Genomic DNA, 26,982 nt, shown 5'->3' with positions numbered 1-26,982 from the left:
TGTTGCATCTCTCTTCCATGATAAAGGAAACGGATTGGAGCCTTACTATAAAAGGGGGACGAGCGGACAGGAGAGAGAAAAGCTCCGTAGGCAAAACAGAAGGACAACTGAAACTGATAATTAAGGTTAGGAATTAAGATGTAAACTCAGATGTTTTTCACCACCAGGATTTTCACTAATCCAAAAGTTCACAGACTACTTGGAAATCTATTTGGAACTGGTTAAATGTTACCCTGACCTCAACTAACATTTGTGTTTGACTTTTTCCGGGACCCCGGGGACGCAGATGCCAGATGAGACCCCCTCCTCTCTTCGTTCTTCCCGCAGGGACAAAGACTGTCATGTGCTGGTGACGTGGCTCCTGACAGGAGGCTGCTCTGTGAACTACGGGCAGGATCCCAGAACGACTGACTGACTCCCGAGACTCCCCCAGCCTGGTTCCTTCCTCTTCCGTTCCACTTTCGCTCTGGGTACTCCGGGGGCGGGGCTGGGCAGCGCACGTCCCCGGCGCCGTGACGTAACGATCCCGACGTCATAGAGCCAGCCCTTAGCAACCGACCTAGCAACGGTCGCGGAGCAGCTGCAGCTGCTGCCTCCGGCTCTTTGCCAGTCCTCTGCTGCAGCGGCTGGGCCTGGCCAAGGGAAGGACCGGCGGGGACACAGTGCGTCCCCACGGCGGCTGCAAGAAGACTAAACATGGATGGCAGCCGGAGAGGTAAAGGGCAGCTTTCGCGAGCGACCGCGCGGGTCTGCACCCCCAACCTCGCGCCCGGGACGTTCCAGGCGTTGCCCCAGGTGTTGCACGGAGCTGCCTGAGGCCCGCGCACAGAAATAGGCCCCACTGCCAGGCTCGCAGGCCCGCTTCCTTGCCCTGAATGTGTCGCCCTGACAACCATGCAGCCCAGTCTCCTGAACTTCAGGGACATGGAGTCTTATTACCCCGTAGCTCTGAAGCAAAGACCTCTGGAGGCCTAGAATCAATCCCTGCAGCTCTCCGTACGGACGACCTTCAGTTTCATCTCTTGAAAGTAGGGGTCAAATACCCATGCTGTAGGTTTCTTGAGGATTAAATGCAAATAATGCGTAGCAGGCACCTTGTAAGTACTCAGTAAATAGGAAATCTCCCATTCAGTTAAACTAAAACTCCCTCCAAAACTACTGAGTAACCCAGGGCTTCTGTAACTTTGAGAATCCCTTTAGAATCATGTTACGATGTGGATTATGATTCAATAATTCTGTTGGGGGGGGGCTGAGAGTTTGCATTTCTAATTAGTTTCCAGGTGATTCGTGTTGTTGATCGGTGTTGTAGGTCAACGGACTCCAGTTTTAGCAGCAAAGGATTAATCCATAATCACTGTATATACTTGTTTTGACTGTTGTGTCAGGTGGACGTCACGGTGGAGCAGTGTAACCTCATACCTGTACCAATCAACCCAATAATATTATCTTCGTACTGTATGAGCAAGTATCATTCTTTTCTCAAGCCAAATAAGGCAAGCTATAAGGCAAGCTTTAGACTCCCCTCGCTCCCAATTCAGTGTTCTTATCTATTTAAAAGAGTTATCTTTAAATCAGGCTGCTAAATGATTCCTTGAAGTATGTCTTGCTTTGAATTTGAATGAGCGTTTTTATTATGTAATTATTGATCAAAAGTGCTATCAGTGTAGGAGATAATTATCCATTGATCAGCAAACCATATGTTCTGACACTTTACCAACCTAAGTTTCAGAGGAAGCAAACCAAACGCTTTTATGTTCTTAAAACCTTTACACATAAACTAACATTATGCCCTTGCTTAGTAAATAGGAACTATTTACAAATTATCTCATTTAATGTACAGATAGGTATTATCTTTATCTTTATTTCGCAGTAAATAAACTGAAACAAAAGATCATAAACAACTTACTAAGGCCACTGTTATTGGCAGAACAGGCTTTGAAAACAGGTGAGGAAGGTAAACCCCAAAGTCAGTGCATTTACTTACTATCCCAGGAGGAAGAGGCTAGTCCTCAAGCTATGGCGCGGGCCACTTGAGGCAGTGTGATTGTATTTGTTCCTGTTTTGTTTTTTTTTACTTCAAAATAAGATATGTGCAGTGTGCATAGGAATTTGTTCATAGTTTTTTTTTTTTTTAATCTATAGTCCGACCCTCCAATGGTCTGAGGGACAGTGAACTGGTCCTCTGTTTAAAAAGTTTAAGGACCCCTAGCTAGAGGCCCTCTAGATGTTTGTAAAATTTATAGTATAATAGACTTAGTAAGTTCTCAGTATTTGTTTATGGAGTTATTTTAAAAATTAGGTTTATGCCAAATGTAAAAAGGTTTATATTTTTATAACTTAATAAGCTTCACTTTAAGGATATTGTTAATATGTAATATATAAGAATATCAAATATTATCAATTTTAAGTTCTTTAAATAAATGTCATAGTTGACAAATATCTGGGGGTTAGTTCTCATAATACCATAAATTATTATTAATAAAAAAATCATAAATTTTAGCCAAAGCTAAAATAATTTTAATTAAAAATACATTTCTTTGATTTCATTAAGAGGTTAGTTTGGTTATTTAATTAAATATTAAAACAAAAATATTAACTTTTGTCATTTTCTTACTCTAATCCCATTTTAAACTTTATTTTGTAAGGCACTTTCTGAATGGTGGTGTATTAGAAAGAGCAGCCCCCTGAAAAATACTGTCTTGTTTGCTACCCTGTTTCCCCTAAAATAAGACATCCTCCAAAAATAAGACCTGCTTACAGGAAAGATAAGACGTCCCCTGAAAATAAGACCTAGCGCATCTTTGGGAGCACACCTTAAAATAAGACACTGTCTTATTTTCGGGGAAACAGGGTATTAACTAACTAGGTAATAATCTTCAAGTCACTTTACCTCCCTGGGTTTTAGTATGATAATTTGTAAAATGAAGGCTTGGACTAGATAATCTGTAAGGTGGTGTTTCCAACTTCTCTTGGGGGAAGGAGAAGATTGAGACTATCAAATGTCATCCACTCTATTAATGACCTTTGGAGAGAAGACAACTTATTAGTATACATAACTGAAAGTAGCTTGGAAAATAATTGTTTTAAATCTTTTGGTCCCATAGAGACAATTAGAAATGGTACTTAAGGCTCCGTGCTGGTAGCTCAGCGGTTAAACGGGCACCAGCCACATACACTGGGGTTGGCCCAGGCCAGCTAAAGAACAATGAAAAAATCAACAGAAAACTAGCAGGGCATTGTGGCAGGCACCTGTGCCTGTAGTCCCAACTACTTGGGAGACTGAGGCAAGAGACTTGCTTAAGCCCAAGAGTTTGAGGTTGCTGTGAGCTGTGATGCCATGGCACTCTACCAAGGGCGACATAAAATCTATCTCAAAAAAAAAAAAAAAATGGCAGTTAGGTTCCCAAACCTCTAGTATTCCTGGGAAAACCTTACACAAGAAACAGCTTTACCTTTCCTCAGTGGATTTTCTTCTGGATATCTTAGAAAAATGAAATTATGTAGGAAACTTGGCTTCTCTTATATACTGATGAATTCACTACCCTACTAAGACCTTCAATCTCTTGGACAGGATTGTAGTCCTAATCATTAGAGGATAATGTTCTTTTTCCTTATGTTTGGTTTGAGGCTACTTTTCCTTGACTCATTGGAGCATTCATTCTGGGTCTAATCGAAAGATAAAAATCATACAGTGATTTATACAAGGCAAGTTTAAAGAATTATCAAGCTATCATAAAAGAGTAACTATCAGATATGAGAAGACTCTGTATGGTACCCTAAAGCTTTCCCTTTGAAAGGGAAATCTCCTTCCAAAGACTTGGGCTCAGACTTTAAGGATAAGATGTCACTGCTCATGCCCAAAGCTTCACTGATGAGTAGTGACATCAGAGCCTTCGCATTCCTCAGGAAATGTAATTGATTAAATAATTTAGCAAAGTCACTAAACAAATAAGCAAACAACAATGAAAACAAGCTCAGGAAATGTAATTGATTAAATAATTTAGCAAAGTCACTAAACAAATAAGCAAACAACAATGAAAACAAGCTCAAGAGAGGATTCTGTGTCTAGACTTACTACAATATATTACCTAAAATGTTCACTTTTCAACAAAAAATGGTGAATCACGCAAGCAGAAAAGTGTGACCTGAGTACAGGAAACAAAGCAGGAACAAGAAACTGCCTGTGAAATGGCTGAGTTAAATTACATTTTCTATTTCTCCCTTCAATTCTGTCATTTTAAATATGATATTTATGTACAGGAATAGACACTATTTGTACACTATTTATGTACAGGAATTAGTTAGACACTAATGAGTGTATGCCTTGGTATACATTTGAAGAAACACAAGGGAACACAGGCATCAGGGTATATGGAAGTTCCATTTTTGTTATCACCATCTCATGCTAAAGAGAACCTGGATTGGTACCTGGTGGCAAATCTTAAATACCTTTGTTCACATTGGGGAGTGGGAGGATTGGTTTTATTCAAGGTGGTATCACTAGGTTCTAGCCTTTCTTTCATTCTGTCTTCATTGTCTCAAATTTGTCTCATATACAAGTGACTTTACAGTGATTTATAGTGAAACATGCATATTTATTTTTTTATTGTTAAATCATAGCTGTGTACATTAGTGCAATCAAGGGGTACAATGTGCTGGTTTCATATACAATGTGAAATATTCTCATCAAACTGTTCAACGTAGCCTTTATGGCATTTTCTTAGTTACTATATGTAGACATTTGTATTCTGCCTTTAGTAAGTTTCGCCTGTACCCATTCTAAGATAAGCAGTAGGTGTGGCCCCACCCATTACCCTCCCTCCACCATGACCTACCCCCTCCCTTCCCCTTCCTTGGCCCTTTCCCCATAGTCTTTTTTTTTTTTTTTTTTGTAGAGACAGAGTCTCACTGTACCGCCCTTGGTAGAGTGCCGTGGCGTCACCCGGCTCACAGCAACCTCTAACTCCTGGGCTTACGCGATTCTCTTGCCTCAGCCTCCCGAGTAGCTGGGACTACAGGCGCCTGCCACAACGCCCGGCTATTTTTTTGTTGCAGTTTGGCCGGGGCTGGGCTTGAACCCGCCACCCTCGGCATATGGGGCCGGCGCCCTACCCGCTGAGCCACAGGTGCCGCCCCATTCTTGTGCTACAGTTGGGTTATAGCCTTCATAGTAGAGCTGAGTACATTGGATACTTTTTATTCCATTCCTGAGATACTTTGCTAAGAAGAATATGTTCCAGCTCCATCCGTGTAAACATGAAAGAAGTAAAGTCTCCATCTTTCTTTAAGGCTGCATAGTATTCCATGGCATACATGTACCAGAATTTGCTAGTCCATTCGTGGGTCGATGGGCACTTGGGTTTCTTCCATGACTTAGCAATTATGAATTGGGCTGCAATAAACATTCTGGTACAGATGTCTTTGTTATATTGTGATTTTTGGTCTTCTGGGTATAAAACTAGTAAAGGAATTATAGGATCGAATGGCAAGTCTATTTTTAGGTCTCTAAGTATTCTCCAAACATCCTTCCAGAAGGAACATATTAGTGTGCATTCCCACCAGCAGTGTAGAAGTGTGCCCTTTTCTCCACATCCACACCAACATGTCTGGTTTTGGGATTTTGTGATGTGGGCTACTCTCACTGGGGTTAGGTGATATCTCAAAGTAGTTTTGATTTGTATTTCTCTGATGATTAAGGATGATGAGCTTTTTTTCATGTGTTTGTAGATTGTGCGTCTGTCTTCTTTGGAGAAGTTTCTCTTCAAGTCCCTTGCCCACCCTAAGATGGGGTCACGTGTTCTTTTCTTGCTAATACGTTTGAGTTCTCTGTGGATTCTGGTTATTAGACCTTTATTGGAGGTATAACCTGCAAATATTTTCTCCCATTCTGAAGGTTGTCTGCTTGCTTTACTTACTATGTTCTTGACTGTGCAGAAGCTTTTTAGTTTGATCATGTCCCAGTAGTGTATTTTTTATACTGCTTCAATTGCCTGGGGAGTCTTCCTCATAAAATAATGCACCCAGGCCGATTCCTTCAAGAGTTTTCCCTGCATTTTCTTCTCTTTTTTATATTTTTATAGTTTCATGTCTTAAGTTTAGATCTTTTATCCAGTGAGAGTCTATCTTAGTTAATGGTGAAAGGTGTGGGTCCAGTTTCAATCTTCTATAGGTTGCCAGCCAGTTCACCCAGCACCATTTGTTAAATAGGGAATCTTTTACCCACTGAATGTTTGTAATTGGCTTGTCAAAGATCAAATAACAGTAAGTAGCTGGATTCATCTCTTGGTTCTCTATTATGTTCCAGACATCTACTTCTCTGTTTTTGTGCCAGTACCATGCTGTTTTGATCACTATGGATTTATAGTACAGTCTCAGGTCTGGTAGCGTGATTCCTCCTGCTTTGTTTTTATGGCTGAGTAATGTTTTGGCTATTCGAGGTTTTTTCTGATTTCATATAAAAAGTATTATTTTTTCAAGATCTTCAAAATATGACAAGGGAGCTTTAATAGGAATTGCATTAAAATTATATATTGCTTTGGGTAGTATGGACATTTTAACAATGTTGATTCTTCCCAACCATGAGCATCTGTTAACATCTTAAGCTATTTCTTTTCTTAAAGTTTCATAGTTCTCTTTGTAGAGATCTTTCACATCCTTTGTTAGGTATACTCCCAAATATTTCATCTTCTTTGGCACTACTGTGAAAGGAATAGAGTCCTTGACTGTTTTTTTCGGCTTGGTTATTGTTGGTATATATAAAGGCTACAGATTTATGGGTTTTGATTTTGTAGCCTGAGAGATTGATGTATTCCTTGATCACTTCTAAAAGTTTTGTAGTAGAATCCCTAGTGTTTTCCAGATACACGATCCTATCATCTGCGAAGAGTGAAAGTTTGATCTCTTCTGACCCTATGTGGATACCCTTGATCGCCTTTTCTTCCCTAATTGCAATGGCTAAAACTTCCATTACAATGTTAAAGAGCAATGGAGACAATGGGCAACCTTGCCTGGTTCCTGACCAAAGTGGAAATGATTTCAATTTAACTCCATTCAATACGATATTGGCTGTGGGTTTGCTGTAGATGGCCTCTATTAGTTTAAGAAATGTCCCTTCTATACCAATTTTCTTAAGTGTTCTGATCATGAAGGGATGCTGGATATTATCGAAAGCTTTTTCTGCATCGATTGAAAGAATCATATGGTCCTTACTTTTTAGTTTGTTTATGTGCTGAATTACATTTATAGATTTACATATATTGAACCAGCCTTAAGACCCTGGGATAAATCCCACTTGCTCATGGTGTATAATTTTTATGATATGCTGTTGGATTCTGTTTGTTAGGATCTTATTGAGTATTTTAGCATCAATATTCATTAGTGATATTGGTCTATAATTTTCTTTTCTTTTTGGGTCTTTCCTTTCTTCTTGGATCAAGGTGATGTTTGCTTCGTAGAATGTGTTGGGTAGTATTCCTTCTTTTTCTATATTTTGGAAGTGGTTTAGTAATATAGGTACTAGCTCTTTAAAGGTTTGGTAGAATTCTGACATAAAGCCATCTGGTCCTGGGCTTTTCTTTTTAGTGAGATTTTCTATAGTTGATGCTATTTCAGAACTTCATATAGGCCTGTTCAACATTTCCACTTCATTCTGGCTAAGTCTTGGTAGGTGGCGTACTTCCAGGTATTGGTCGATTTCTTTCAGATTTTCATATTTCTGAGAGTACAGTTTCTTGTAGTATTCGTTAAGGATGTTTTGAATTTCTGAGGGGTCTGTTGTTATTTCATCATTAACATTTCCGATTAATGAAATTAGAGATTTTACTCTTTTTTTTCCTAGTTAGGTTGGCCAAAGGTTTATCTATTTTATTGATCTTTTCAAAAAACCAATATTTGGATTTATTGATCTATGTATAATTCTTTTGTTTTCAATTTCATTTAGTTCTGCTCTGATTTTGGTTATTTCTTTTCTTCCACTGGGTTTGAGGTTGGAGTGTTCTTCCTTCTCCAGTTGCTTGAGATGTCCCATTAAGTTATTAACTTCCTCTCTTTCCATTTTCTTGAGGAAGGCTTGCAGTGCTATAAATTTCCCTCTTCGGACTGCCTTTGCAGTATCCCAGAGGTTCTGGTAATTCATGTCTTGATTGTTGTTTTGTTCCAAAAATATGGTGATTTCCTTTTTAATCTCATCTATAACCCATCTCTCCTTCAGCATAAGGTTGTTTAGCTTCCATGTTTTTGTATGGGTATGCAGGTTCCTGTTGTTATTGAGTTCGACTTTTATTCCAGGATGGTCTGAGAACATGCAAGGAATAATTTCTATTTTTTAAAATTTGCTGAGGTTAGATTTGTGGCCTAGGATGTGGTTGATTTTGGAGTATGTTCCATGGGCTGATAAGAAGAATGTGTATTCAGTTTTGTTGGGATGAAATACTCTGTAGATGTCTGTTAAATCCAGATGTTGAATGGTTGAGTTTAAATCTAAAATTTCTTTGCTTAGCTTCTTTTTGGAGGGTCTATCCAGCACTGCTAAAGGGGTGTTAAAATCTCCAACTACTATGGAAGTGGAGGAAATAGAGTTGCTCGTGTCTATTAGAGTTTCTCTTATAAATTGAGGTGCATTCTGGTTGGGTGCATAAATATTAATAATTGAGATCTCATCATATTGAGTATTACCTTTAACAAATATGAAGTGTCCATCCTTATACTTAATTATTTTGGTTGGTTTAAAGCCAATTGTGTCTGTGAACAGGATTGCAACACCTGCTTTTTTCTGCTTTCCATTTGCCTGGAATATAGATGACCATCTCTTCACCTTGAGTCTATATTTGTCTTTTAATGTAAGGTTTTATTCTTGTATGCAACAGATATCTGGCTTGAGTTTTTGTATCCAGACAGCCAACCTGTGCCTCTTTAGAGGACAGTTTAAACCATTCACATTAATTGAGAATATTGGTAAGCCTTTCAAGGGTCTGGTGGACATTTTTAATCCTTTTGCGACTGTGGAAGTTGGAATTTGATCAAAATTTTCTGGGTGGGTTTACTTTTGTGGTGGAGGATTACGCTGGTCTTTATGGAGGATAGGTCTGAGAGTATCCTGGAGAGCTGGTTTAGTTATGGCAAATTTCTTCAACATGTGAATGTCATTGAAGTATTTAATGTCTCCATCATAAATGAATCTCAGTTTAGCTGGGTATAGGATCCTGGGTTGAAAGTTATTTTGTTTTAGGAAATTAAAAGTCAATGACCATCCTCTTCTAGCTTGAAAGGTCAGCAGAGAGATCTGTAGTTATTCTAATATTCTTCCCCTTGTAGGTAATGATTTTCTTTCTTTCTTTCGTCTGGCAGCTTTCAGAATTTTCTCCTTCATATTAACTTTAGTGAAATTGATTATGACGTGTCTGGGGGATGTCTTATTTCGGTTGAGTCATGGTAGAGTTCTGAAACTGTGTGCTATCTGAATTTCAGAATCTCTTGGCACGTCTGGAAAGTTCTCCTTCATAATGTCATGGAGAAGAGACTATGTGCCTTGTGAAGCCACTTTGTCGCTTTCGGGGATCCCTATTAGACGAATATTGGTTTTCTTTGAATTATCCCAGAGCTCTCTGAGAGTGTGATCTGTTTTTGCCCTCCATTTCTCTTCCTCTTTGAGAGTTTGGGAGCGTTTGAAAGCTTTGCCTTCAATGTCAGAAATCCTTTCTTCTGCTTGCTCCATTCTGTTACTGAGGGATTCTACTGTGTTTCTCAGATCTTTGAGGGCTGCAACTTCTTGTTTTAATGTGTCAAAATCTTTGGTCATTTGGTCTTTGAATTTGTTGAATTCTTGAGATATCTTTTGGGTTACTGCTTGGAGTTCTAATTCCATCTTATTTGCTATCCAGATTCTGAATTCGATTTCTGACATCTCAGCTATTTGTTTGTGCTTGGGATCTTGTGCTGTGTCTGCCCCATTAATCCTTGGGGAAGTTGATCTACTCTGATTATTCATATTGCCAGAGTTTTTCTGTTGATTTCACCTCATGATTGTTTTTTACCATTGCCTCTGGCCATCCTCAGAGTTGGGGAGGTGTCTCTCCAAGATTAGACCCCAGCGGGATCACTCTATTGTTGCTGGATCTTTGTAGGGAGTGACCCTGTGTAGTTCCTCTGGGGCTGCCCCAGCTAGGGAGTTCTGGTTGTGGAAGCAGCTCTGGCGCTCTGGCGTGTGACACACCCGGATCCAGCAACAGGATTGGAGGTGGTGCGCATGGTTCTAGTAGTGCCTGGCACCCAGTGACTTTGGCACAGAGAACCCAAGGCTTCAGCAGTCTCTGGCCAGGAGAAGGGCTCTACGCAGAGGCAGAGAGGGCTCCAGAAGGCACGTGGCTACCAGTATCCCTGGCCAGACAAGCGGGCCAGTGTGGAGGCCTGGAGGACACAGGAGGGAAGATGCAGGGTTGCACGGCTCCCATAGTTCCTGGTCAGGGCAAGCAGAGGCCCAGTGGGTGCGGGTCACGGTTCAGGGTTCGTGGTGCAGCTCTTATGGAGGTCCGGGCGGTGCCAGGCCCAGATGTTTGAGGTTGCTATGAGCTGTGACACCATGGCACTCTACCCAGGGCAATAGCCCGAGGCTCCAGTGTGCCCAAACCGTCTCACTCTGCGCCTAAGGGTTAAGGCTGTAAGGCAGCTCAGTCCCCGTCTTTAGGCTGCTCAGTCACTAGGTTACTAGGTTCTGCCAGATCCTTGCTCTGGGACCCTGAGGGCGGAGCTTTCCAGGGCAGTTCTCTACAATAGCTCCCTGTGGCCCAGCTCAGTGGCTCAGTCTGGGGCCCTAGACAGTGCCCAAAGTTCTCCGCACTCCTGCTCAAGCTCACCCCAAGGCAGTTCAACTGAGTGCCAAGTCCAAAAACACCGAAACAGTTCACAGGTAAGGCCTTTCCAGTTTGCAGTCTCACTGCTGCTTGTACTTATGGTTGCCGGCGGGATTAGGTCGATCGAACACACGAACCACTTGCCAGTTTTCCACTTTTTTTGTCCTCCTCTTGGGGTCCAGAAGTCCCTTGCTGACTCCCTGTATCCCCAAAGGGATGATTATAGGCAGATCCCACCAGTCAGAGATGCCTGGAGTCTTATCTCCCCAGACTCACCATGCCCAGTTTCAGCGAAGCTGTTCCTCAGCTGACATCTTTAATCCCCCTTTGAAACATGCATATTTAGAACGACATACAGTTGAGATATCTTCTTCTTCTCTGTCATACGATATGTAGCTTCAAACATGGTTTAAGTACTGAGTAATTATATTATAATGTTTAAGACTGAAGAACCAGACTGCCTGGGTTCAGATCCCAAATCTGTCATATTGTAGTTGTGTAATCTTGAGCAAATTATATGTTGAACCTCTTTGTGCTTTAGTTCCCCTCATCTATCAGGTGGGGAGAATGATAGTTCTTATTTCATAGTGTTATTTTAAAGATTAAATGAATTTGTATCTGCAAGGTGCTTAGAATTGTGCTTGGCACAGTTAGTCTTCAAGAATTAGCATTTTGTTTACATATAAAGAAATCCAACTCACACTGGTTCAAGCTAAAATGGGATTTGGGGGGCTCATGTAAAGAAAAGCCTAGGAATGATAGAGCTTCAAACAATGTTACAGGAATCTCTTTCTTTCTTGGTTCTACTTTACTCCATGAGGCTTCATTCTCAGACAGGTTCCCCTTACATGCAGTTGGCAGGTTATGAATGGGATAGGTTCTATAGGTTGATTCTTAACTTGAAGGTGTATGTAATTTGGAACAGGTACATTTACCTATTACCTGTAATAGCTTCCATGTGATGTCAGATGTTTACAACTCCTGGACTGCCTTATATATGGTGTAAGATAGCCACCAGCATTACCAGGCTTGCTGAGATCCTACACTGGGTTTAGCAGCCCAGGGAAATGATAGTGTCTGTCCTAATAGTTCAGCAAAAATCCCAAGATTTTATCTCATGGCTGGACTTGGGTCACATATTCATTGCAGATTCGGTCAACACAGCTGGCCAGATTAGGGTTCTATGCCCAACCCTGACAATGGAATCAGCTTTATTGAACCACCTGGGCTAAGTGTAGATTGGGTGACATTTCCCAAGGGAAAGTCAAGGTACTATTTCTAGATAAAGAGACGTGAATTATAGACAAGCAAAACATTTTATGTCTAGAGAAATAAGGTTTTCTTGATCATAGCTCACTGTAGAGTTCGCTAGTATATTTTCTTAGTTCAGTTCTCACCTTTTCTTCTTTCCTGATAGAGACTATGTTAATTTCATGACTGTCTTTATCCCCCAACTCAAAAGTTATCACCATGACTTGTATTGTCCTAAATAAGTTAGTGTTTTTTCCCTCCTGCTCTCTGACCTGTGATGTGTAAGGAGCTTCTTGGATATTCTGATCACAAATTGTTTTTCCATTTTAGCCTATTCTAGCAAATTTTCTTCTCTGGTCCTAGATTTTAGTTCTCCTAACTCCATACCTCTTTTTCTGTTTTTAGTTATTTAAATTTCTTTTCTTTTCTTTTCCTTTTCTTGAGACAGAATCTCACCTTCTCACCCTCAGTAGAGTGCGTGGCATCATAACTCACAGCAACCTCAAACTCTTGGGCTCAAGCAATTCTCTTGCCTCAGTCTCTTGTATGGGCTGGGACTACAGGCACCCACCACAACGCCCAGCTATTTTTAGAGACAGGGCTCTCACTCTTGCTCAGGCAGTCCACCCGCCTCAGCCTCCCAGAGTGCTAGGATTACAGGTGTGAGTCACCGCATGGAGCAGTTATCTATATTTCTATTAGACTTTGTGTGTATCCTTATAGCTTCATAGTTTACCTCATAGCAAACTAGCCATTACGTACTCCAAAAACATCTCCATCTTGGGGTTATAATATTCATGTTTTGCACACTAAATAATATATAGTGCTATAACTCAGCTTTCCTATTTTGGAGATTACCATTAAAAACCAGTCAAGTGTTGAGAGAGGATTTATTTTGTGATGAGGTCTATAAATGATTTTCCAGTAGCCAGTATAGTTTGGAAGATCAGGATAGGATCCAAGCCAAGGGGTAAGTGGGCTAGACTAGATGAATCTTAAGACATCTTTCAATCATCAAATTCTGATTTTACATATATATATTTTATACATTGTAACATGATATAATTTATAATACACTCAATTACTTTGTGAGAGGATTTCTGTCTTAAAATTATTTTTAAGGACAGACTAGCATGTAATTAACTTAAAATCTTAGCTGTATTATATCTCCAAATAGTTAAAAATCTAGTAGGTCAGTAGAGTACATAATTGATGTATTTATCATTTTATACAGTGAAATGAAAGTCTCTGCCTAGTGCAATATCTCATGCCTATAATCCCAGCTCTTTGGGAGGCCAAGGTGGGAGGATCTCTTGAGGCCAGGCATTGGAGACCAGCCTGGGCACCATAGTGAGACCCCATCTCTACAAAAGAATAAAATAATTAAGTGGGTGTGGTGGTACGTGCCTGTAGTTCTAGCAGCGTGGGAGGCTGAAGCAGGAGGAGTTTGAGGTTACAGTGAGGTCTGATTGTACCACTATATTCCAACCTGGGTGATAAAGCAAAATACTATCGCCAGAAAATAAATACATAAAAGTCTCAGGTACAGTTGAAAATAACTTATTTTCTTAAAAGAGGACTTTTTTTATGACTGAAGAATTTTTGGTATATCATTGGTGGCTAGTAATATGAGTGAATAAAATTTAGACAACTTGGTAGTTAAAAGAGAAACATTTTTAAAATATTTAGTACTGTTATAGCGTAAAAGTTGTATTTCATTTTGTTCTGATTTGTGTTTTTTTTTTGTTTTTTTTTGTTAAAGTCAGAGCAACCTCTGTCCTTCCCAGATATGGTCCTCCCTGCCTATTTAAAGGACACTTGAGCACCAAAAGTAATGGTAAGTGAGATACTTAAAATGATAGCTCTGTTAAAAGACTAGATGTTTCCTTTACATGAAAATTGTATGAGATGATGAAAAAAATTTTAATGAATACTAGAACTTCATATTATTAATTACAATTAAATGTTATAAGAATTCTTGAAATTAGAGAACTTTGGAGTCTATGATTTCAAACTATTCTTGTGCCCTGGACGTGGTCTTGGCTGCCTCCTATTCCCTCCAACAACTGCTGTCCAGCTCTACTTATGCCAGGGTATTTCCCTGGTTTAAGGCACTCCTGCCTTGTCAAAATAGTGATTTGAAGATGCTAAAAGCACGGCACTGAAAAAGAAAAACCGTGCAGTGAAAAAGAGCACTTGAATAATGCATTGTATATCAGGAGCAAAACACTTACAGGGTTCTTTATCCGACCGGATTTCTAGGTCCTGTGATGTTTTGATATTTTAAAGCCTTTAAGGTAAAATTTTAATACGTTTCAAAATAAATTTTTATAATTATAGATTAAAAACATGACTCTGGTTTTTTAGGCAAAATAATCAAATACCTTTTTTCCTTATTTACATGAAAAATCCTTGATAACTGTTACCTCCAAATGTGAAAGAAGGATCAAGTTTTCTGTTATCTCACTTATTTCTTTGTATTAGAATGTGATACACATATATGTGTGTATAGATATATCCAGAATCATAAAAAAGCAATTTTTAAATAAAAACTTGAGATGGTTTAAAATACACATATATAGAAAAGCAGGAAGAAAAATAATATGTAAAGATTGCTAACTTTTTTTTAAAAAACAAAGGTATGTATAGAAATGGTATAGGGATAGTAGGTGTAAGTATGAGGTTACCTTGGTTAACATCTAAACTGCATCCTTTATCAGCAGTGTGACCTTGAAGGCCTAACTCATGTGTCTCAGTTTCCACTCCATTAAATGATAATAATAATGACTAGATAAGTTATACAGGTAAAAAATGCATGCAATGTTACCCTTACAATAATTATTGTATATGCTTAAAATATGCATAGAGTTTTCCTATAAGGATGAGTAAAAAAGTAACATATTTCTGGGAGGAGAGACTAAGTAACGGTCAGTGTAGAAAAGTTACTTATTTTTAATCTCTATGTGCTATTTTAGCTGTTGGGTTTTTTTTTTTAACTACATGTATATAGTCTCAAAATAGTTTTAAAAAATTACACCTGCATTTGCATTTTATACTTGTATATAAGTGCTTAACTGTTTCTAAGATTTTGTTTATACAATTTGGATGAGGGCCAAGGAGTTTGATGTTATGGAATTTCTATGTGATTATACTCGTCTTAAGATAGTCCTACTACTTCCTAAAGACTGCAGTAAACTGATTTGTAGGTCTTGTTTTCAGGTTTAATTTAGAAATTTCCCTCTCAGAATAGAATCTTTGTATACAGGGTTTTGTGGTTTGGGATTCATTTAATCTCCCAAACTCCACGGATTGTTTAAGTATTAGCAATGGTAACATTATTTTATAATTAAGCAACAGGCTAAACATTCCTACTTATAAGATTAGAAGCTGTCAAAAGGAAATAGTTCTGTAAATGTAATAATAGATAATATTCTAGAATCTCTTCCTTAAACTCTCAGGCTTATAAAACTTACTGTTCAACTTACTGTTGAACCCAAGTGATCAATAATAGTTCATTGGCAAATATCATTGCAAGATTAAGGCTAGGCCATATTCAGTATCACAATGTTATAATGTCAGTATCCTCTGTGATTGAATTTCAGACATTTTATGAGAATGAGCTTGATAATCAGTAACTTGTTTATCTCATGATGATTTTTATATTAATTTTAAATATATAATGATTAAATATGTTTTAATTTTTAGCTTTTTGCACTGACTCCTCTTCTCTCAGACTAAGCACTCTCCAGCTGGTCAAGAATCACATGGCTGTTCACTATAATAAAATCCTTTCAGCCAAAGGTAAAAATGTGCAAATGTGAACTTTCCGTGCCCAAATTAAACCTGCAACTTCACTTCTCACTAGCATACATCTGTAACAAAAATGAATACATTATGTAGAAAAGGATTTGTGTTTTAAAAGGATTGTGAAATTGTAACTATTAACTCTATGTATATACACAATAAATCCAGCATGTGATTTTTGTTAACTATATTTGAAATCTATGTAATGCATAAGTTATTTCATTTCGTCTGTGTTATCCATAATATTACTTTGTTGGGTAGATATTCTTAATATAATAAAAGTTTATCTTTTTTTGTTTCCAATTCTACTAAGGCTGTACAAAAAAGATAAGAGCTAATACTTTTCTATTTAATTGTTTTCTTTTTATCAGCTATATTTATATAATGCATTAATTATAATTGTACAGTTAAGTATTTTGAAATATGGATCCATTTGTATAACCACTACCACCCTCATGCTATAAAACGTGGGTTAGCTAACTATATTTTGCAGGACGAATTCTCCTGCCACCTATTTTTGTATAGCTCATAAATTAAGACTGGAGTTTATATTTTCAAATGGTAGCAAAAAATCAAAAAAATAGTATTTTGTGACATGTGAATATCATGAAATTCAAATTAAATTGAATTGTTCAATTCAATTCAAGTTTGTTTGTTCCATAAACAAACTTAATCACGTTCAATCTTTTACATTTTAAAACACAGCTTTTGCACTAAAATGCGGAGTTGACTAGTTGTAACAGACTATCACCCTGCAAAGCCTGAGGCATTTAGTATTTAGCATTTGGTAGAAGAGGTTTGCTGACCCCTGATAGACAACATTTCCATCACCCAATAAAGTTCCCCCTAGTTCTTTGCAATCAGTCCCATCTCCCCAAATCCCTGGCAACCACGGATTTGCTCCCTCTCACTATACTTTTGCCTTTTCTATACTTCAGTATAAATAGAATCATTCAGTATGTATCCTTTTGAGTGTGGCTTCTTCAATTAGCATAATGCCTTTGAAACTAATCCATGTTGTTATGTGTATCAATATTTTTTCTTTTTTATTGTTTAAGAGCATTCCACTTAATGAATCTACCACAATTTGTTTATCAGTTCACCAATTGGTGGACATTTGGATTGTTTTAACTCAGTTTTCCCTATTAAGAATAAAGCTGCTATAAACATTCACATACAATCTTTGAACACGTGTTTCCATTTCACTTGGGTAAATTTATTTTCTAGGAATGGAACTGTACAATATGCTAAGTGTATGTTTAACTTTGTAAGAAACTGTCTTCCAGAGCACTATCCCATTTTGCATTTTCATTACTTCACATTCTCACCAACCGTTGGTATTTATAGTCCTTTGTTAGCCATTCTAGTGGATATGTTGCAGTAGTAGTAGTAGTTTGGGTTTGCATTTCCCTGATATCTAATGATGGTGAACAACTTTTTTAATTATTTGCCAACTGTTTATTTCCTTTGGTGAAATGCCTTTTCAAATACATTGCCCAATTTTAAAAACAGGTTGTTTGTCTCCTTTGTGTTAAGTTGTGAAACTTTTTTTGCATATTAAATACAAATTCTATATCAAATATATGTTTTGCAAATATATTTTCATAGTCTATGATTGGTCTTTTTATCATTTTTATTCTGAAATAATTTTAGATTTGCAGAAAAATTCAAAAATAGTAAACACCCTTTATCTAGCTTCCCCTAATGTTAAAATCTTAAAAACCGTAGTATAGTGATCAAAACCAGAATGTTAATATAGATGCAATATTATTAGCTATAAATCTTATTTAAATTTCACCAGTTTTTACTAATGTGTTTTTAAATTTTTATTTTCTCATTTGAAGAGCTAAAGTTTTTAACTTTTTGTTCATATGATGTTTATATTTTTCGATGGTTGAAAATTCAAAAGAAAAACGTGATGTGAAAATCATGTGAAATCAAGTTTAGTTTTTCATTTTTTTAATAGTTTTTTTCATGTCCTATTTAAAGAATCTTTTCCTAATCTTAGGTCACTAGAATTGTCTTAATGTATTTTCTTCTAGAAGTTTTATAGTTTTAGCTCTTACCTTTATGTTTGTGATCTATTTTGAACTGGTTTTTGCATATGACATGATATAAGATTTGGAGGGGTTTTTTGCCTATTTATATCCAAATTTTCCAGTACGTTTGTTGAAGCAATAATTCTTTATTTGATTGCCATGGCACTTTCTGAAAGGCAGTTGACTATATCTGTGGGTCTATTTCTTGACTTAACTCTTTGGTTCTTTCATCTGTATATCTATCTTTATGCCCAAACCACACTACCTTGAATACTGGGGCATTACAACAAGTCTTGAAATCAGGTAGTATAAGTCTTTATCCTTAATTTTGCTCCTTAATTTTGCTCCTGCTCCCCCAGGATTGTTTTAGAACTACAATGACAAATATGTTAAGAATGTCATATTTTGAATAGTTTATATTGGTATGTTTTCAAGTTCACTGTCATTTTCTTCTGTTGTATCTAATGAGTTATTAAACCCAATCAGTGTATTTTTTTTTTATCAAGGATATTGTATTTTTCATCTCTAGAAGTATAACAGAAAGCAAAATAAGGAACTGCAAGTTCTGGAACTTTTCTTAATTTCCACATTTGTATTTATTGCATTTATAAATATTAAGAATATTATTTAACAATCAATTTTCCTCTTTCAGCTGCAGTAGACTGCTCAGTTCCAATAAGCATGAGTGCTAGCATCAAATGTAAGTAACTTTCTTACATACCTGCCTTTTTAAAAAATTTTGGGTAAAATACACATAAAATTTACCATCTTAACCATTTCTCAGTGTTCAGTTCAATGACATTAAGTACATTTACATTGTGTACAAAACTGTCCTTCTCCAGAACTATCTGATGTTGCAAAACTGAAATTCTCATACTCATTATACAATAATTCCCTCCTCTTCCAGGCCCTAGAAACCACCATTCTGCTTTCTATCTCACCATTCCACTTTCTGTCTCTGTGAATTTGACTATTTTTGGTACCTCATAAGTGGAATCATGCAGTATTTGTTCTTTTGTGACTGGCGTATTATTTCACTTAGCATAATGTCCTCAAGGTTCATTTAGGTTATAAAGTGTTGGAATTTCCTTTTGTTTTTAAGGCCAATAATGTTCTATTGTGTGTATATAGCACATTTTATTTATGTGTTCAGTAGTTGATGGACAGTTGGGTTGCATCCACCTTTTGGCTTTTATGAATAATGCTGCTATGGACGTGAGTATACAAATGTCTCTTAAAGACTCTGCTTTTTAATATTTTGGTTATATACCCAGAAATGGAATTGCTGAATCACCTAGGAATTTTATTTTTAAATTTTTTATGAATTATCATCCTGTTTTCTATAGTAGCTGCACCATTTTACAGTACTACACAAGGGTTCTAATTTCTCTACATCCTCCCCAACAATTACTAACAATATGTCAAATACCTTCTCAAAAGGCAGTATGTCATTGATACACTCCATCAGCATGTTGCCTTTTGAGTATGTATTTTAAAGACCAGTTTGGTCACTGCACACAAGTTATATAAGCAAGTCATTTTACCTTGTGCCTTCCCTTTTTGTGAAATGAAATTAGATCATTTCTAAGGATAGGTCCAGATGGTTCATTTCTGTGCTTTATAGTAATTGTAACTTTTTTATAGCACTTAAAAACAGATTCAGTACTTACAGGTTTTAAATATCTGGATCATTTGAATTAAGATGGTCTTAACAATTGTCATGAGATCAGATAATCCTCTTAGATTATGTGTCAACTCTAATTAGGAATATTTTACTAAATTTTCATGCTGGCATTTTCTGAAAGATACATAAAATAAAATTATCTCTTTTTTAAAAAGCCTGAATGTATGTACTAATCTTCTTACTGAACCAAACTTTTGGATTTAAAATCCCAATGCTGAGGGGACTTCTTCCAATTAAAATAAAACCCTGTTGGACAGCAACACAAAAGCATAAATCTCACTGGTAAAGGTAAATATCTAGACAAATACATAATAATGTAACACTGTAATGGTGGTGCATAAATTACTTTTAACCCTAATATGAAAGTTAAAAGATACAAAAATATCAAAAAATAACTATAACCACAAAAATGTTAATGGATATACAATATAAAAAGAAATAATCTTTGACAATAAGAAAGCAAAGTATTGGAGGAGGGGATGAAAGTATAGTTTTATATGCAATTGAAGTTAAGTTATCAATTTAAAATAGATAGCTATCAACTCCTAGATATGTTTTATGCAAGCCTGAGGTAAGCACAAAGAAAATATATTTAATAGATACATAAAAGAGAAAGAGAAATGAACCAAAGTAAATCAGTACCAAAATATCATCAAAAAGGAAGACAAGAAACAAAGCAATTGCAAAACAATTAATAAAATGGGAATATAAATCCTCACTTATTACTAACTGCATTAAATGGGTGGCGCCTGTTGGCTCAAAAGAGTAGGGCGCCAGCCCCATATGCTCGAGGTGGCAGGTTCAAACCCAGCCCTGGCCAAAAACTGCAAAAAAAAAAAAAAAAATTGCATTAAATGTAGATAGATTAAACTTCCCACCAAAAATCCATAGAGTGACTCAATGGAGTACAAAAAGGTGCAGTGATACACTGTCTGCAAGAGGATCATTTTAGATTTAAGGACATACATACTAAAAGTGAAGGAATGGAAAAAGATATTCCATACACATAGTAACCAAAAGAAATCAAGAGTAGGTATACTTGTATCAGGCAAAATAGATGTTAAATCAAAATGATTTCTAAGGTTGATGGCCATTATCTAATAATAAAGGTTAATTCAACAGGAATATGTAACAATTATGTATACACCCAACATCAGAGAGTCTAAATATGTCAAGCAAGTATTGACAGATCTGAAGAAATAGATATTAATACAATAACAGGAGACTTTAATATTCCACTTTCAATAATGAACAGAACATCCAGAGAGAAAATCAATAAAGAAACAGCTGTCTTGAACAGCACAATAGAACAAATAAACTTTATATGTGTGTGTGTGTATATATATATATATATATATATATATATATAACTTTCATCCAACAGAAGAACATGTGTTTGACTCAGGTGCACATGGGACATTTTTCAGGATAAAGCACATATTGGACCACAAAACTAGTCTTAACATATTTAAGAAAATTGAAATCATTTCAAGTATCTTTTTCAATCAAGGTGGAATAAAATTAGAAATTAATAATGGTAAGAAAATGGACAATTCATAAATACATAGAAGATAAACAACACATTCTCAAACAACCATTGAGTCAAGAGGAAATTCAAATGGAACTTTATAAATATCTTGAGACAAATGAAAATACACTACATGACCCAACTTACAGAATGCAGCAAAATCAGTACTAAGAAGGAATTTTGTAGTAATAAACACATTAAAAATGAAGATCAGCTGATCTTTCAGGAGGCTGAAGTGAGAGGATCACTGGAGGCCAAGAGTTGAGGGCTGTAGTGAGGTACAATTGTGCCACTGCAATCCAGCCTGAATGACAGAGTGAAACCCTGTCTTAAAAAAATTTTTTTTAAAAATCTCAACCTAACTGAACACAATCAAGGAACTAGAAAAAGAATAAGTATAAGCCTCATTGGTTTTCTGAAAAGATAAACAAAACTGACAAATCCTTAGCTAGACTAAGCATAAAAGAGTTCTCAAAAACAGAAGTGAAAAAGATGTTACAATAGGTGCCTCAGAAATAAAAAGGATCATAGATACTATTTTGAACAAATGTAGAAGAAATAGGTGAAATTTTAGAAGCATACAACCTGTGAAAACTGAATAAAATGGACACACTTATAACTTTGATCCAATTGATGCAAAAATAATGTATGTAACCAAAATGTTTATACATCTATAATATTCCAAAATTAAATAAAAAAGAAAACTGAATCAAGAAGAAATAGCATGAATAGGCCAAGAACAAATAAGGAGATTCAATCAATAATCAGACACCCCTCAACTAAAAAAAGCTCAGGACCAGATGACTTCACAGGTTAATTTGAATTAACCTGTTTGAATTCCAAATATTCAAGGAAGAATTGATTAATCCCAGACCTTCTTAAACTCTTCTAAAAACAGAAGAGGGAATACTTCCAAAATCATTTATAAGGTCAGCACAATCTGATACCAAAGCCAAAGACACCACAAGAAAAGACAACTATAAGCCAATATCCCTGATGAACATAGGCACAAAAATCTTCAATAAAATACCAGCAAACTAATTCAACTGCATATTAAAGTGCTCAGTCACAATGACCAAGTGGGATTACCCCTACAATGTAAAGATAGTTTCTTTTTTTTTTTAATTTATTTTTCATTAAATCATAGCTGTGTACATTAATGCAATCATGGAATACCATACACTGGTTTTATATACCATTTGACATATTTTCATCACACTGGTTAACATAGCCTTCCTGGTATTTTTTTAGTTATTGTGTTAGACATTTATATTCTACATTTAGTAAGTTTTACATGTACCCTTGTAAGATGCACCGTAGATGTGGTCCCACCAATTACCCTCCCTCCGCCCATCCTCCCTCTTCCTTTCCGCTCCCTTTCCCCTTTCCCTATATTCTTAGGTTATAATTGGGTTATAGCTTTCATTATGAGAGCTATAAATTAGTTTCATAGCAGGGCTGAGTACATTGGATACTTTTTCTTCCATTCTTGAGATACTTTACTAAGAAGAATATGTTCCAGCTCCATCCATGTAAACATGAAAGAGGTGAAGTCTCCATCTTTCTTTAAGGCTGCATATTATTCCATGGTGTACATATACCACAATTTATTAATCCATTCGTGGGTCGGTGGGCATTTGGGCTTCTTCCATGACTTAGCAATTATGAATTAGGCTGCAATAAACATTCTGGTACAAATATCTTTGTTATAATGTGATTTTTGGTCTTCTGGGTATATACCTAGTAGAAGAATTTTAGGATCAAGTGGTAGGTCTATTTTTAGATCTCTAAGTGTTCTCCAAACATCTTTCCAAAAGGAACGTATTAGTTTGCATTCCCGTCAGCAGTGTAGAAGTGTTCCCTTTTCTCCACATCCATGCCAACATCTCTGGTCTTGGGATTTTGTGATATGGGCTAATCTTACTGGAGTTAGATGATATCTCAAAGTAGTTTTGATTTGCATTTCTCTGATGATTAAGGATGATGAGCATTTTTTCATATGTCTGTAGGCTGTGCACCTGTCTTCTTCAGAGAAGTTTCTCTGAAGTTCCTTGCCCAGCCTGAGATGGGATCACTTGTTCTTTTCTTGCTAATATATTTGAGTTCTCTGTGGATTCTGGTTATTAAACCTTTGTCGGAGACATAACCTGCAAATATCTTCTCCCATTCTGAGGGCTGTTTGCTTGCTTTACTTACTGTATTCTTGGCTGTGCAGAAGCTTTTTAGTTTAATCAGGTCCCAGTAGTGTAATTTTGAAGCTGCTTCAATTGCCCGGGGTGTTGGGGGGGGGGTCCTCCTCATAAAATATTCACACAGGCCAATTTCTTCAAGAGATTTCCCTGCACTTTCTTCTAGTATTTTTATAGTTTCATGTCTTGGATTTAAATCTTTAATCCAGTGAGAGCCTATCTTAGTTAATGGTGAAAAGTGTGGATCCAGTTTCAGTCTTCTACAGGTTGCCAGCCAGTTCACCCAGCACCATTTGTTAAATAGGGAATCTTTTCCCCACTGAATCCTTTTAATTGGCTTGTCAAAAATCAAATAACGGTAAGTAGCTGGGTTCATCTCTTGGTTCTCTATGCTGCTCCATACATCTACCTCTCTGTTTTTGTGCCAATACCATGCTGTTTGACCACTATCGATTTATAGTATAGTCTGAGGTCTGGTAGCATTGATTCCTCCTGCTTTGTTTTTATTTCTGAGTAATGTCTTGGCTATTTGAGGTTTTTTCTGATTCCATATAAAATGAAGTATAACAGTGGAGCTATAATAGGGATTGCATTAAAATTGTATATTGCTTTGGGTAGTATGGACATTTTAACAATGTTGATTCTTCCCAGCCATGAGCATGGTATGTTTTTCCATTTGTTAACATTTTCAGCTATTTCTTTTCTTAGAGCTTCATAGTTCTCTTTATAGAGATCTTTCATGTTCTTTGTTAGATAAACTCCCAAATATTTCATCGTCTTTGGCACTACTGTGAACAGAATAGAGACCTGGACTTTTTTTTCAGCTTGACTATTGTTGGTATATATAAAGGCTACCGATTTATGAATGTTGATTTTGTAACCTGAGATGCTGCTGTATTCCTTGATCACTTCTAAGAGTTTTGTAGTAGAATCCCTGGTGTTTTCCAAATATATAATCATATCATCTGTGAAGAGTGAAAGTTTAATCTCTTCTGACCCTATATGGATACCCTTGATCGCCTTTTCTTCCCTAATTGCAATGGCTAAAACTTCCATTACAATGTTAAAGAGCAGTGGAGACAATGGGCAACCTTGCCTGGTTCCTGATCTTAGTGGAAATTATTTTAATTTAACTCTATGCAATACGATATTGGCTTTGGGTTTGCTGTAGAAAAGGTAGTTTCAAATATGCAGATTTATAATGATGTGCCATACTAACATAATGAAAGATAAAAATTACATCATCATCTCAATAGCTGCGGAAAAACCACTTGACAAAATTCACCATCCATTCATAATAAAATCTTTCAACACAATATATATGAAAGGTATTTAACTCAACACAATGAAGGCTGTATATGAAAAGCCCATTGGTAACATTATTCTTAATGAGAAAAAACTGAAAGCTTTTTCTCTTAAGGGTTTGAATAAGGCAAGAACAAAAGCAACAAAAGACAAGTGCGACTGAATCAAACTCAATAGCTGCTGCACGGCAAAGGAAACGGTCAGTGCCAAGGCAGGATACGGATTGGAGGACAGTACTTGCAAACCATGTATCAGATAAGAGGTTAATATCCCAACTATGTAAGTAACAAATACAGTTCAGTAGCCAAAAAAAAAAAAAAATGTGATAAAAGGCTCAGCGCCTGAGGCTCAAGTGGCTAAGGCACCAACCACAGGTTCAAATCCAGCCTGGGCCTGCCAAACAACAACGATGGCTACAACCAAAAAAAAAAAATGGTCAGGCATTGTGGCGGGCACCTGTAGTCCCAGTTACTTGGAAGGCAGAGGCAGGAGAATCTCTGGATCCCAGGAGTTGGAGGTTGCTGTGAGCTGTGATGCCATGGCACTCTACCCAGGGCGACAGCTTGAGGCTCTGTCTGAAAAAAAAACCTGATAAAAAATGAGGAAAGGAGCTTTTCCTATAGGAGCCACCAGATGGAGAGGAGTGTGGCCTTCTTCTTTTCCCGTCATAATGCAGGAGAGCCTATAGGCCCTAGGCACTTCTAGCCTTCCCTGCACCCTAGAAAATGTTCGTTCTGCTGAAAACTTGGATAAAACAGGCGCCGAGCCTTTCATCAGCCTTGGTCTTCATGTGTTGTTTAATAAGGCTTGTGCTCATCCACTGATAAAACAGTGTACTCGCCTCACACCTGTGAGAATGACTTCTATTAAAGAGACAAGGCAAAGTGTGGTAGCTTATAATACCAGCAGTCTGGGAAGCCATGGCAGGAGGATCCCTTGAGGCCAGGAATTCAAAGCCAGGCTGGGCAACATAGACCCCATCTCTACCAAAAATTCAAAATTTGGCCAAATGTGGTAACACACACCTATAGTCCCAGCTACTCAAGGAGGCTAAGGCAGGAGGAATTCTTGAGCCCATGAATTCAAGGTTGTGGTGGGCAATGATCGTGCCACTGCATTCTAGCTTTGTGACAGAGTGAGATGCTATTATACGAAGAAAAAAAGACAAAACAAGTGTTGGGAAGGATATGGAGAAAAGGGAACCCTTATATACTGTTTGTAGAAATGTACATTAGTACAGTCATTAGGCAAATCAGTAGGGAGGTTTCCCTAAAATTGAAAATAGAACTACCATATGATCCAGCAATCCACTTCCAGGTATACATTCAAAGGAAATTAAAACAGGTATGTCAAGGAGATATCTATATTCCACATTCGTTGAAGCATTTTTCACAGTAGCCAAGATATACAGACAACTTAAATGTCCATTGACAGATGCAAGGAAGGATGTGATGTGTGACACATGTATAGATGCCCGAGGGTTGTCCAGAAAGTATCAGCTATGTAATATGAAAAATTGTGTTAACTATGGCTGGATACTTTTCGGGCAGCCCTTGTATATGTTTTGAGAATATTAGCCTTTAAAAAGTAGGAAATGCTGTCATTTCTGCCATTTGTAACATAGATGAACTTGAAGATGTTATGCTAAGCAAATAATCCAAATGCAGAAAGGCAAGTACCACATGATCTCACTTATACGTGGAATCTAAAATCATCAACATCATAGAAACAGAGAGAGTGGAAGTTGCTAGTGGCTGGGGGAGAAGGAAATGGGAAGATTTGTTCAAAGGGTACACAGTTTCAGTTATGCAAGTTGACTAAGTTCTGGAGGTCTAACAGCATTAACTGTAGTTAATAGTACTGCATTGTATAATTGAAATTTGCTAAGAGAGTAGATTTTAAGTGTTCTCATCACAAAAAAAAGGGAAAAAAGAAAATGGTAACTATGTTAGGTGATGGATATATATATGTTAATTATCTTGATTATGTGTTCATTTCACAATGTATGTGTATATCAAAATGTCGTTATATATCCTAAATATATATATAATTTTTATTTGCCAATTTACCTTAAAGCTAAAAAAAATTATGTAGTGACCTGATAACATACAAACTTATCTTAGATAGAGTGGCTGGTCACGACTGGAAAGAATGTGTTAACCGGGCGGCGCCTGTGGCTCAAGGAGTAGGGTGCCGGTCCCATATGCCGGAGGTATCGGGTTCAAACCCAGCCCCGGCCAAAAACCACAAAAAAAAAAAAAAAAAAAAGAATGTGTTAACCAAAAGTAAGACACACTAAGAACTAGAACAATGAGACATGACCAAAAGAAAAGGC

The 26,982-nt window shown here is 37.0% G+C and overlaps 1 protein-coding gene across 4 annotated transcripts in view; it reads left to right on the top strand.

The window, feature by feature from the left end:
* Positions 1–543: 543 nt before the first annotated feature.
* The window catches only part of SPATA7 (spermatogenesis associated 7), a 62,270-nt gene continuing 35,831 nt past the window's right edge, over positions 544–26,982 (top strand). For 2 of the 4 annotated variants that reach the window (XM_053603227.1, XM_053603225.1), the window contains exons 1-4: positions 558–715; positions 13,861–13,935; positions 15,804–15,899; positions 18,594–18,641. In XM_053603227.1, the coding sequence (XP_053459202.1) occupies positions 697–715; positions 13,861–13,935; positions 15,804–15,899; positions 18,594–18,641 (238 nt within the window). In that variant the 5' untranslated portion in view covers positions 558–696. Of the gene's footprint in view, positions 716–13,860; positions 13,936–15,803; positions 15,900–18,593; positions 18,642–26,982 lie in introns of all 4 variants that reach the window. The other 2 variants (XM_053603224.1, XM_053603226.1) reach the window with 2 other exon arrangements.

Source organism: Nycticebus coucang, chromosome 9, assembly GCF_027406575.1.
Source record: "Nycticebus coucang isolate mNycCou1 chromosome 9, mNycCou1.pri, whole genome shotgun sequence".
NCBI classification, from domain to species: Eukaryota; Metazoa; Chordata; class Mammalia; order Primates; family Lorisidae; genus Nycticebus; species Nycticebus coucang.
Note: the sequence above shows the minus strand (reverse complement) of the source record. Positions and strands in the feature narration are given on the sequence as shown.